The sequence below is a fragment of the Perca fluviatilis genome, chromosome 8 (assembly GCF_010015445.1).
Source record: "Perca fluviatilis chromosome 8, GENO_Pfluv_1.0, whole genome shotgun sequence".
Taxonomy (NCBI): Eukaryota; Metazoa; Chordata; class Actinopteri; order Perciformes; family Percidae; genus Perca; species Perca fluviatilis.
Window position 1 is genome coordinate 17,807,055 of NC_053119.1, and position 12,169 is coordinate 17,819,223.

Here is a 12,169-nt window from a genome sequence, read left to right on the forward strand (position 1 = left end):
TCTAAAATGCAAGTTACCAATTTCTATTGAATACAGGCAGTAAAATGTCCTGGCAGGATAATCTTATGCCTGTTCTGTTGTAACAGCATAAACTTCTGTTACACTGCACTCAGCATGTCTGATGTCTCTGATTTAAAGTAGCTGCAGAGAATGGTTAACCAAGCTTGCATGGTTAAGCTTTGTAGGTTCACCTCAGCAATTCCTTTGGTCACCCCCAAGTCAGATGAAGTGGAAGGATTGAGGTGTCAGCACTATGGCTACCAGGGATTGCCCCGCCTTACCATCTGCTGCCACTCCTGTAATCCACACAATGAGAAAATCAGTTGTTTCAGTCCATATCAAAGTCATGTCAGCTCAATTCAACAGGCAAATCCACATCAGGGAGAGAAAATCCATGTTATTGCTGACAAAGGAACTGAGAAGCTCATTTGGTTATGTCCTGTAAATAGAAGCATGTATGTTTAGCATATACTGTTAACAAAACATTCAAAAGAAATTTATGGAAATTTTAGAGTAAATTATCACTGACATGATTACATTGTTTCAAACTTGAAATTATTTTCGAACAGTTAATTAGATAATTTCGTCACACCATTGAAATCCATTGCCTTGTTTTTAGTTTTTTAGATATGTTTTAAGCATTTTAGGCCTTTATTTTTATGGGACAGCTGAATACATGAAAATGGAGAGAGAGGGGGAATGACATGTAGCAAAGGGCCGTGGGTCGGAGTCGAACCTGCGGCCACTGCGTCGAGGAGTAAACCTCTACATATGGGGGCGTTCTCTACCAGGTGAGGTACCCAGGCTCCCGCCTTGTTTTTTGTGTTGGCTTTTGATATTCTGAATAAATATCAAAAAGAGAGCCTTACATGCTTCAAAACTATATGCAACATTTTAAGTTTGAAATAATGTATCATATTCAGTCTACTCTCAGTTAGAGAAAGGTAATAAAGTTAGCACAACTCGAGAATTTCAAAGCACAGCTCGCATCCTAGAGGTCCTGTAAGTGCACACCGAACAAAATGCATTTGCTCATTTATAGAGGTAACAGGAGGACGCTTCCTGTAGCCAGTCAAAAATTAAGTAAATCAAAAACCTTTCTGGCCATTTGACTCAGTTGTCACAGCCTTCTCATTTAAGTCCTTATGTCCTTATGTCCTTATGTTTTTTGTTAATGTTTGTTACTAACCTAGCTCTGAGGAGTTTCCTCCCCGGAGTCCTTATGTTTTTTTTTTCACCCAGCATATATTTTACTTGGAGTACGCTGGCACCAAGATCTTGGTTGCAGCTGTCGCTGTGGTCCTGCTGCACTCCCTGCTAAGCTCTGCGGTGCCCTGCAATGTCATGCTGCGTCCCGCTGAACCCTGCTACGTCCATCCATGCTCTGCTGTGCCACGCTACATCCTGTAACGCCCTGCAGCGCCCTGATATGACATAAACTACTAAGATTACCATTTGAAGTCACTGTTCCATTATCTTTAATGTGACTATTATTGCCACTGTTCATCACATCCCCAAATCACAATATCAAAAAGAGAGCCTAACATGCTTCAAAACTATATGCAACATTTTAAGTTTGAAATAATGTATCATATTCAGTCTACTCTCAGTTAGAGAAAGTTAATAAAGTTAGCACAACTTGAGAATTTCAAAGCACAGCTCGCATCCTAGAGGTCCTGTAAGTGCACACCAAACAAAATGCATTTGCTCATTTATAGAGGTAACAGGAGGACGCTTCCTGTAGCCAGTCAAAAATTAAGTAAATCAAAAACCTTTCTGGCCATTTGACTCAGTTGTCACAGCCTTCTCGTTTAAGCTGTCCTGGTTGAAGTCACTGAAAACTGGCCAAACATTGGGGGGCCCTGGGAAGTTGGTCTCTATAGGGAGACAGACGCCCTTTGACTGTGTCATAAAAGTATGCTCACATGCGATTAGATCCGAGCTGAGTAAACCAACAGCTGAGACTGGAACTTTTATAGGCTTACATATAACGTACAGTTATATAATGTACAGTTACAGTAATAAGATCATTTGGGTCATATCCATTGTTAATTTAGACCCGGTTTGGTTTACCTTACATCTGCTCAAAACAGTGTCAGGGAAAAACAGATCAATATGTGTATTCATGTATCCCAGAAAAGTTGGCACAATAAGAAGTGTTGAGCAATTTTAAAGCTCCAAAAACAGGTCCTGAATGTAGGATCTGCTCTCCATGATTAAAACCAAAGTCTTCTGAAGCCAAGGGCCTCAGGCCTATTTCACCTAGTGACCACAGAATTAGTCTTTTGCACAGATGTTTTGTTTTTTTCATTTATATGAACGAATTTAACCTGAAAGTGAGATTTCCTGTTAAACCAGGATGGAGAGATGGAGCATGGCATGAAGTGAAGTGAAACTTTTGATCCAACAAGATATCAGAAAGACTTAACCTTAACCTGTCTCTCTTAGTTATGCTGTTATAGTTCTAGACTGCCGGGGGACTTCCTTCCTTTGACACACTGAGCTGCTCTCTCCTCTCCCTTTCCATTTGTGTGCATCCCGTCCCAGAAATGTTTGTTACTAACCTAGCTCTGAGGAGTTTCCTCCCCGGAGTCCTTATGTTTTTTTTTTCACCCAGCATATATTTTACTTGGAGTACGCTGGCACCAAGATCTTGGTTGCAGCTGTCGCTGTGGTCCTGCTGCACTCCCTGCTAAGCTCTGCGGTGCCCTGCAATGTCATGCTGCGTCCCGCTGAACCCTGCTACATCCATCCATGCTCTGCTGTGCCACGCTACATCCTGTAACGCCCTGCAGCGCCCTGATATGACATAAACTACTAAGATTACCATTTGAAGTCACTGTTCCATTATCTTTAATGTGACTATTATTGCCACTGTTCATCACATCCCCACCCGGCACTGTCAGAAACCGCCTACCAAGAGCCTGGGTCTGTCCGAGGTTTCTTCCTAATAGGGAGTTTTTCCTCGCCACTGTCGCACTGCTTGCTCTTGGGGGAATTATTAGAATTGTTGAGGCTTTGTAAATCATAGAGTGTGGAGTAGACCTACTCTATCTGTAAAGTGTCTCAAGATTACTCTTGTTATGAATATGATACTATAAATAAAATTGAATTGAATTGAACTTTTTTTTAAGTATTTGTAGTTGTTCTTCTATTTGATAAGGGATGAAAATATCAAACAAAACTATGATTGACTACCAATTGTGCAAGTATCTGAAGTAATGTGAGTAGAAGTTCCCTGAAACCACTGCATATTTAATTTATTTGATTATTAAACAGTTTAAACTCTCTGCATTGTAGAAAACCGAGTAAAATAGACTCAATCATAGTGGTGCAGTAGATCTATTTACATATTACTTAATTGAAATCATGATTACATGTATACTCTGACAGGTAACAAATAACTACAACTGTCAGATTAAATTATGTAGAGTTCAATATTTTCCTCTACGATAAAATAAAAGTAATTTTTTTGGGGGGAAAAACAAGTGTGTTGGATTCACAAATTTCAGAAAATAGAAACATTTTGTGTGTAAAGCATTTAGTACATCATGACTATTACATCTAGACTAATGAATACTTGAGTAAATTCATATATGTTGGTGCTTAAATTATGAAACTGCATATGAATGTGATAGCTGCATACATGAAAACGTATGTCTCTGTAATGATTTAATATAATAATGTGTGTTTGTGTGAGTCAGGATTCTGTGTGTTCTGTGTTCTAATTTACGTGCATTCTTATCATTATGTGGCATGGCGCATGCTCATGCCCTGGACAAGATGATCTCTAAAGCCCCCTCCAGCAAATAATGTAGGGGTTAAAGGGAATAGGCTTTTCATTTTAGCTGTTGTAATTTATAATATATTAACTGTCAAGACACCTGCAAGCCATGGAAGAAAGTCTCTCTTGTGTAAATCTTCCCAAGGGCTACTCCAATTTTACCTCACTCAAAAGTTTTCTTTTGGAGTTTTCCCCTTGCCCACAAAATGGTGTCATAAAAGGCTAGTTTCTTTGCTATTGTATTTTTTTATATTTTCACTGTCAAGACATGTGCACACCTTGGAAGAAGTTTTATTTTTTTATATTGTTAACAAAGCATTGGTTATGTATTTTTGTCCCTATCATGACTCCTGCAAGCCTTGGAAGAAAGTCTCTCCTGTGTAAATCTTCCCAAGGACTACTCCAATTCTACCTCACAAAAAGGTTATTTGGAGTTTTACCCTTGCCCACTGGTGGTGTCTTAATAGATTTTTTATTTTTTGCTTTTGTAATTTCCAATATTTTCACTGTCAGGACACCTTCATGCCTTGGAAGGTCTCTGTTGTGTAATTCTTCCCAAGGAATACTCCAACTTTACCTCACTAAAAGGTTTTCTTACTCAGGAGGTTTTGTGTTTGAGGTCCTATTTGCTCCTGTGGCATATGGAAGCTGCTTTACATCTACATCAAACTGTTTTTGTATTTTAATTATTATGAAGAAACAAAACAAAAACTTTATTCTTATCTTTATTCTCACATGCACAGTACAATGTAGTGAAATTTAATTACTGCATTTAACCCATCTAAGCAGTAGGAGCAGTGGACAGCTATACATACAGCATCTGGGGAGCAACGTGTGTCTCAGTGTCTTGCTCAGGGACACTTTGACATGTGGCCAAAGGAGCCTGGGATCGAACCGTCTTGTGGTTGAGGGGCGACCACTCTACCTCCGAGCGACAAGCCACCCCCACATTATTATTATATTACTGTTTCTCCATTGCAATTCTACTAGTTTAATTTTTGTTGAAAGATATGACACTTACTGCATGTCTGTTCATCCTAGAGGAGGTATCCCCCCTCTCCTCCTGAGGTTTCTCCCATTTTTCCCTGTTAAAAGGGTTTTTAATGAGGAGTCCCTACATTTCTGAGAATGAGTGTCATATGTTGATATGAATAAAATAAAATCTGAATTGAGTTTCTGTGTGAAGTGTACATGTTCTTGTCATCTCTCCTTGAGTTTCCTCTGGGTGCTCGTTTCGTCCATTAAGACATGAAGGTTGGACCACCTGGAACACTAAACTGCCAATATCTTGAAAAAGGCTGTCAATGTGTTTGTTTTTCTGTTTTAAATTAGCATTGAGATTAAACTGTCAACCTGCACACCAATAATATTTCATTACATTACATTGCAAGAGTGCAAGCTATAGCATACTGGCAGTGTTCATATAATTTAAAATCTACATTCTATAATTTTGCAGTCATCAAGTACAATTCAACATGGCATCACAGTGCAGCACTTTGGGTTCTTCAAACAAGGTTTTTGTTAACATTTCTTTATTTATGACTGCTAAATATGTCAAATCTAAAATAAAACTACTCAAAACGTTATTACAAAAAATTTGAATGAGAAAAGGTAATGAGAGAAGTCCCTGAGAAAGTATTTTAATGTATGCATTAAGACTGGAGAAACAATTTGTATTAAAATAAAATTAGACCACTTTAAAAAAAGGCAACTATGAACTTAATTAGTTCAAACATTCACCAGAAAAACCTTGCAATGTTAATCCATCCAACATCTTCAAACACCTTGGTACTCATGTTTGCAGTGTCCAACATGCAGAGGCTCTGCTCGGATGCCACGCCTTGAGGAGAAAGGGAAGCAGAAACATGAGTATATAATAAAGCAAATATTATGAGAAAGAGCCCCGTGTCTTGTTAAGGTATGCTAGCACAGAGCCCTTTAAAGTTCCTGTACAGAAAAGGTTCAGTACCTCACAAGCTTGCAGCGAAAGTCCTGCAAGCGAGGAAACGCCTCGTCCACACTGGAGGTCTGCTTCTCATCACTCCACAGTCTCTCTGCGGCAGCACTTGCCCTTGGCCTGTGATTTTGGGGTGCAAGCAGTTATTTAAATGATTTCATACAATCGTTGCTACACTTACTTTACTACGTTCATTAGTTTTATGATTGCAGGAGTCTTTTTAATCTCATACCAAAGACGTGGAGTGAGATTGGTGGCATCGACATACTCCCCCCACATGCAGACCTCACCCCCTATCACCAGCTTCTTCTGTTCCTCAGTACCTATGAAGGGATGGTGAAAAGCGTTGCTTTAATATGATGGGTTTTAATAAAGATAGGCTGGTAATGAGTATACTATCAATCAGAATCTTCACTTCAAATGTATCACACCACTTCAAGTCAAAACTCAGCAAGTCAAAGTCTACATGCTCCCATCATTAGCACATAACTAAGGCCAGGTTATATGTGATATTACTTGGCCGCACACACACACACCAGAAAAGTTCAGAGGCTGCACGGTGTAGTAGTTGCGCCAGTCCTGGCCATAGGCAATGTGGTTGATGTACCATGGGGCAGCCAGCAGGACCCTCATGCCAGCTTTGGTCATCCTGCTGAGCTCTTCCTTATAACTAGCTGGGGTGCCCTTCCAGATGTGCAGCACTGTGTCCTTAGGAATCTGAGCAGGGTGACAAACAACATGCAGTCTTGCCCTTCTGTGCTATATTGCAACTGACCTGTCTGTTTACATATAGTGTTTGATATTTCAGAAAATAGTCAAGTACACTGTAAAAACTCCCTAATGAGCTTTTGTAAACAAGGACAAGCTTTTACCAGCAAGGTTTCACAGAATTTGTACCCATCCAATGGGGCAAAGCATCTGAACTCCAAATAGATTCCTGAAATTGGTTCTTATGCTGCAAAAACATACTCTTCCCCAAAACTAGGCTGTTAATGAACTAAAAGCCTCAGCAGAATATCCTCACCATCTTGGAGCATGCTGTGCACAGTACATATTAGTACTATCATATCTGAAATTGACAGTTGGTTAATAATGTCTGTTGAGTTTGGTACAGTATTATATACCATTACATTATTAAAGAATATTTGTTTTAATAATTTGTAGTCAAATGAGTTAGCAATATTTTTATACTTCTGTGTGCAGGGAAGTGTGCATGTTAGCGATGGGGCATCAGACAGCATTGTGAGCTTGTACCACAGCAATCACACCTCTGTAGCTGTGTCCCAATTCCATACTGCATTCTAATTTTAAGAGGAGTACTGTTTGTAGTGTGTTCAGACTGGAAAAGGGATTAAAAATTGCATTGATTTCTATGCAGCACATTCTGTATAAAATTAGTATACTATTTGGAATTGGGACACAGAATAGGTCTCTGTAACATTAATGCATAGACAACAGTCTTTACTGCCACCTAGTGGTATGGCTACAAATAGAACATTCTGTGATGCACTACAGGCCTGACACAAGGCGACCGTCGCCCTAGTTTGTGCGATGTATCCCACCTTTTTTCGGCTGATTCAACATGTGTCAGGGCCTTAACACTCAAAACTCACTTGTTCGTGTTTATCTTATCTAAATTATTAGAGACAAAAAAACACAGCAGATAACACAACTTCAACTAGCCACAGCAAACAGGCTCTTTTCTGACCCTTGAAGGCGAGAGGCCACACAGTGTAGTAGCGGGCCCAGTTGTGAGTGGGCCCTGGCTGGTCCAGATACCATGGAGAGGCCAGAATCACCCTGAGCCCTGCATTAGTCACCCTCCGCACTTCACACAGGTAACAGCCATGTCTCCATACCTCCACCACTGATAGAGAGCTGCGCTGCAACACAATGCTATAGACTATCAGACTTACATTAACTGGTTGTGTGATAAATTTGATTGTCTGTATCAGACACTATACTGTTAAAAATTGTTGGTCAGTTGGTTCAAAGCAATAAACCTGCTGAGTTCAACATTATATTGTTATCTAAAAAACTTTTAGATTAGAGTAAGTGGATGCCTACATGAGTGTTAATTCTAATTTATTTTAGCCATAAAAGGCTAATTGTGTTTAAATGTGACAATTACAAGCCTGTGTGAACTCATTTGAGGCCACACTGTGACAATCAGTATCTTATATGAAAACTTATAGTGATCCACCTGCTGCAGAAGAAAATCAAGGACAAAGATGTTAAGTTTAAATATCTCCTTCAATTAATACAGACACTTGGAGACAATATAAAATAGCTGAAATAATAATTAGGACAAGTACTAATAAAGCAGTGATGGTTTTACATGCCTGGATCTGCACCAAACGTTACAATCTAATAGTTAAACTTCATTGGTGTAGATTAAACATATGGTGGGGCTGCAATGAAATAAGAAAAAATTGGCATTTCAAATATATGTAGATACATGTGATTATGTAAATTACTGCTTATCTTTAAAAAAAAGAAAACAATGTCATAAATCTCTGCACCTGCAGAAAAAAATGTTGAATCATATTTTAAACATCTTAAAAGTATAAGAGCCCTAAATAGTTATTTTATATCATAGAGGTGATATTTGTTGGGGTGTACTTACTCGTTCATGGTAGTCAAACACATCCTGCCACACAATAGATGTCTTGTTGAGAGCTGAAGTGATATTCACAATTCTGGAAATTGAGACATTAATGACATTTGTAACATCAACATGTTGATTGGTGCATTTCCTAGAGCTTTCTACATTATACAGTATGTTCCCCTTTACAACTTACTTCTCCATGTAGAATGCTTCCAGTTTGGTGAAGTCTCCTCCAAATCCCATCTTCTGCATGAATGCTCGGACATCGGGGTTGGACTTCCTATGGAAACAAGCAATGGGAGTCTTTTTGTTATTGTTGTAATTTTAAAAGACATGAACCTACGTCGACTACCTTTTTTCTGATGGAAACAAATGTCCAGATATGTGTGCAAATTCAGTAACAATGTAAACAAACAATAGTGAGCAGAACCTGGTCAAATACAGTCAGCAGAAATTATATGATCTGTCACATTTCAACCTACCAGCAGGAAAAGTCCACCTCATCCCCTCCTAAGTGGATATAGGAATCAGGAAACACCGATGACACTTCTTTAAATAGTCTCGCCATGAACTGGTAGGTGGAGGGTAACACTGGATTAACAGGACCAAAAGTACCTGAAGGGGTGCTCCCTCTGTAGCAGGGTGTCAACAGGTCAGACTGCCCTGAAAAATAAATGGTAATCAATCAGATTTAGTTCAGCACTTTGTTTAAATGCATGTCTTGCATTGTCTGTTGAGTGCAGGCATTTGTTGCCATGTAGAGTCCCCCAGATAAGAAGTGAGTCAAACTCTAGATTTAGTACATGATGCCTTGTTGCCATTTATAGTCTTGGTTTGCAGGTTTGGCAGGCAGATTCCTGTTGACCAAAACATACATAATGCCAAGTACTGTATATGTTAAAGATCAAGGAGCTGGGATCATTTGATAAAACAGTTGTTTCAGAGTAAATTTTACCTTTTCCCCAAGATTGGGTGTGACCGGGTGAATCAAACTCCGGAAGGACCCTTATTCCCCACAGCCTGGCATGTGAGATCACCCTTCTCACATCTGACTGTGTGTAGATGTGAGTCATCGGATGGAAAGCCCCCTGAATCAGAGCCAGAAGCCTTTGTTCAGGGTGGATGCAACTTTTCAGTACTTGCCTACCTTATGAACCTACATGCAGTAGGCCTAGTTAAAATCTAGGATCATGTAAAATAACAGTTACTTCTCCTAAAATGCAGATACAAATTATAAGGAATGTGCCGAGTCATGGTGCACATGAGTTAAAGGTGCTCTAAGCGATGTCACATGTTTTTTAGGCTACAACATTTTTTGTCACATACAGCAAACATCTCCTCACTATCCGCGAGCTGCCTGTCCCCTGAACACACTGTAAAAAAGCACGGTCTCTGTAGACAGCCCAGGCTCCACAGACGCCAACAAAAACAAACTGGCCAACCTGCCCCACCAAACATAACAAACAGTCTTCCAGCGTTCCAGCCAATAACCGACAAGAAGGATTTGGGGATGGGGGTTGGGGTGGGTTAATGCGCGGAAGCCTTGTTTAGTTTGAAAATACTTTGAACGTCAACAAGAAGTGCCGTCACCCAACATCGCTTAGAGCACCTTTAAGGTGGCTTATTCTTTCTCATTACTTATAAGCTGGATTCATCCACATGACATACCTTACTGGAAAGGTCTGGAAATGTGCGGCTCTGGTAAGGGAAGGAGGGGTCATCAACAATGTGCCAATGAAACACATTGAACTTACTGTAGGCCATTGCATCCTACCAGAAAGATATATGTTAATAGCACTGAATAAAAACAGAAGACTGAAGTTTAGAATCATGTCATCTGATTATTACCAGAGTCTTTAAAATGGCCTGCACTGGTAAATAGTGACGTGAAGTGTCCAACAAAATCCCCCTGAACTGAAACCGCGGGAAGTCATCAATTTCAGTCTTGTTCACAAAATACTAAAAGAAAGGACAAATGGGGAAATATATTTGATTTAATTGATCCAAAGAAAAATGTAGAGGCCTCATGAGTTAAAATTTTGACTTACTGTGCCAAAATCATCTTGATACACCAGCTGACTGAAGGTTTCCAGACCTGTGCTTAATCAGAGGATATATAGTAGATGATCAGCAACCGGAATAATTAGGCCAGTTATTAAATAAGCTATTGTGTAGCATGAGGAATCTAGTGCAACTTGCTAAACAGGCTTTGATGGAACCTAGTCTTGTCTTAGTCCTGTCACTGATTGTTAACATGTTTGTTTAATTGTTTGTACTTTTGTTCACATGTGTTCTTATTTTGTTTATACATGTTCTTAAAAAACAGTGTTGGCTATAATCACCTCTTAGAGCACCCCACACGGTTTCCGCATTCAGAGATGCTTGTCCTGCAGAGACACTCAGATTGTCTGGAACACAAATAGGAGCAAGTTAGATAATGCATCGAACCTTTACCTGTTGTGCTCTGGCTCAGATAAATGTGTCGATACTTACATCTCTCAGAAGAGTTCTCATTTGGGTAACTTTCACAATCAGCATGATCAACTCTGACCTCAACAGTAAATGGTTTATCCCCACTGAATCGCAGAACACCATACCCTGTTGGTCATAAAAGTTAAAGTATTACAGTCAATAGTTGCTGGGTTAAAGTTTTGTATAAGTGCATAGGTTGCCTGTGCACTTCCATTTTAACAATTACACTCAAACTGCCATTATACTATAACCTATGGTATTTTTGAAAACACAAACATGAAGCTGTGCTATAGGGGTCCATTGTCATTGTAGGTTTTTAGAGTTGGTAGACATACACAGGCAGACTGATGAACTGCTGTCTCCACAAAGCTCATTGATCTACTTTAAAAGCCAACATGACAAACAGAACATTCAAAACAAAACCAGTGAGCACTTTGTTCTACATTTTTGTGCATCCATAATGCAATCATACATGTCTGATTCACTACTCTTAATGCTAACACTATAATAAAAAAAATAAAAAAATGTCTTATAGACATTATAGTATAGCCTAGTGCTGTCGCAATAAATACAAAATATGTAAGTACTGTATATGCCCTATATCACATAAAGACTTTAAGTACCTTGTAAATATTTAATTCTAGCAAAATGTAAAATCTTACTTTCGTTTTACCATAGTCCTAATTCCACGTTACCTTATCACCTACCAGAAGTGTAGTCTGGAAAAATGAGAGAAAAATATCTCTTGAATGCAGCATCGAGAACAGGACAGTCCTGCTGTGCGGCTGATTGTCTTCCGTACCCAAAGTAGAAAGCATTTGGGTTCAGAGGGTATCGCTCGGTTGAGGAGGTGAACGACTGCGGCAATGGCCACACTCCCTCCACTGTGTGTAGGCCAAGCTGAAGGATAATTAGTAGAATCAAATTACATTTTGGACGAGTGTATCGTCCAAAACTACGAATACACATGACTTCCATATTACACATTACTCATTCCAAAGCAAACAGCACTGCCAAGCTGCGTTAGTCAGGTGCTATGCAGTCACATGACTGGGGCCACAAAGTAACACCCACTCGGTGTAACGTTACGTTAGGTGTTTTTGTTTTTTAAACTAAATGAAATGGTTCATACGGTTTGTGAATTATGTATATCCATATTAGTACCATGTGGTTTTATTTACTTTTTTTAAAACTGTTTAATATTTGTGCAGTTGACGTTACACAATAGGCCTACACAGCAGGAATTCTACTAACGTTAGGCTACTTATACTTTTACGAGTAAATTAACGTGGTTTAGAAGAGTGACGTGACGATTGAAGCAAATGTAAACTATAAAATGTGGGAGACA

The 12,169-nt window shown here is 39.3% G+C and overlaps 1 protein-coding gene across 3 annotated transcripts; it reads right to left on the minus strand.

Annotated features, from left to right (window-relative positions):
* Nucleotides 1–4,496: 4,496 nt before the first annotated feature.
* Nucleotides 4,497–11,881, minus strand: hexa (hexosaminidase A (alpha polypeptide)). 3 transcript variants are annotated; one of them, XM_039808172.1, is made up of 14 exons: nt 11,529–11,878; nt 10,843–10,947; nt 10,692–10,757; nt 10,398–10,444; nt 10,198–10,308; nt 10,018–10,119; nt 9,305–9,437; nt 8,832–9,012; nt 8,543–8,629; nt 8,368–8,440; nt 7,450–7,624; nt 5,974–6,064; nt 5,754–5,861; nt 4,497–5,624 (listed from the first exon to the last, which is right to left on the minus strand). In XM_039808172.1, the coding sequence occupies exons 1-14, from the start codon at nt 11,806–11,808 to the stop codon at nt 5,561–5,563; spliced, it is 1,623 nt and encodes a 540-aa protein (XP_039664106.1). In that variant the 5' UTR covers nt 11,809–11,878; the 3' UTR covers nt 4,497–5,560. The 3 variants fall into 3 exon arrangements, with proteins under 3 accessions (XP_039664106.1, XP_039664105.1, XP_039664107.1); XM_039808171.1 differs by lacking the exon at nt 7,450–7,624 and adding an exon at nt 6,278–6,458 and having other exon boundaries at nt 5,409–5,624; nt 11,529–11,873; XM_039808173.1 differs by lacking the exons at nt 4,497–5,624; nt 5,754–5,861; nt 5,974–6,064 and adding an exon at nt 6,320–6,458 and having other exon boundaries at nt 11,529–11,881.
* Between the last annotated feature and the right edge of the window lie 288 nt (nt 11,882–12,169).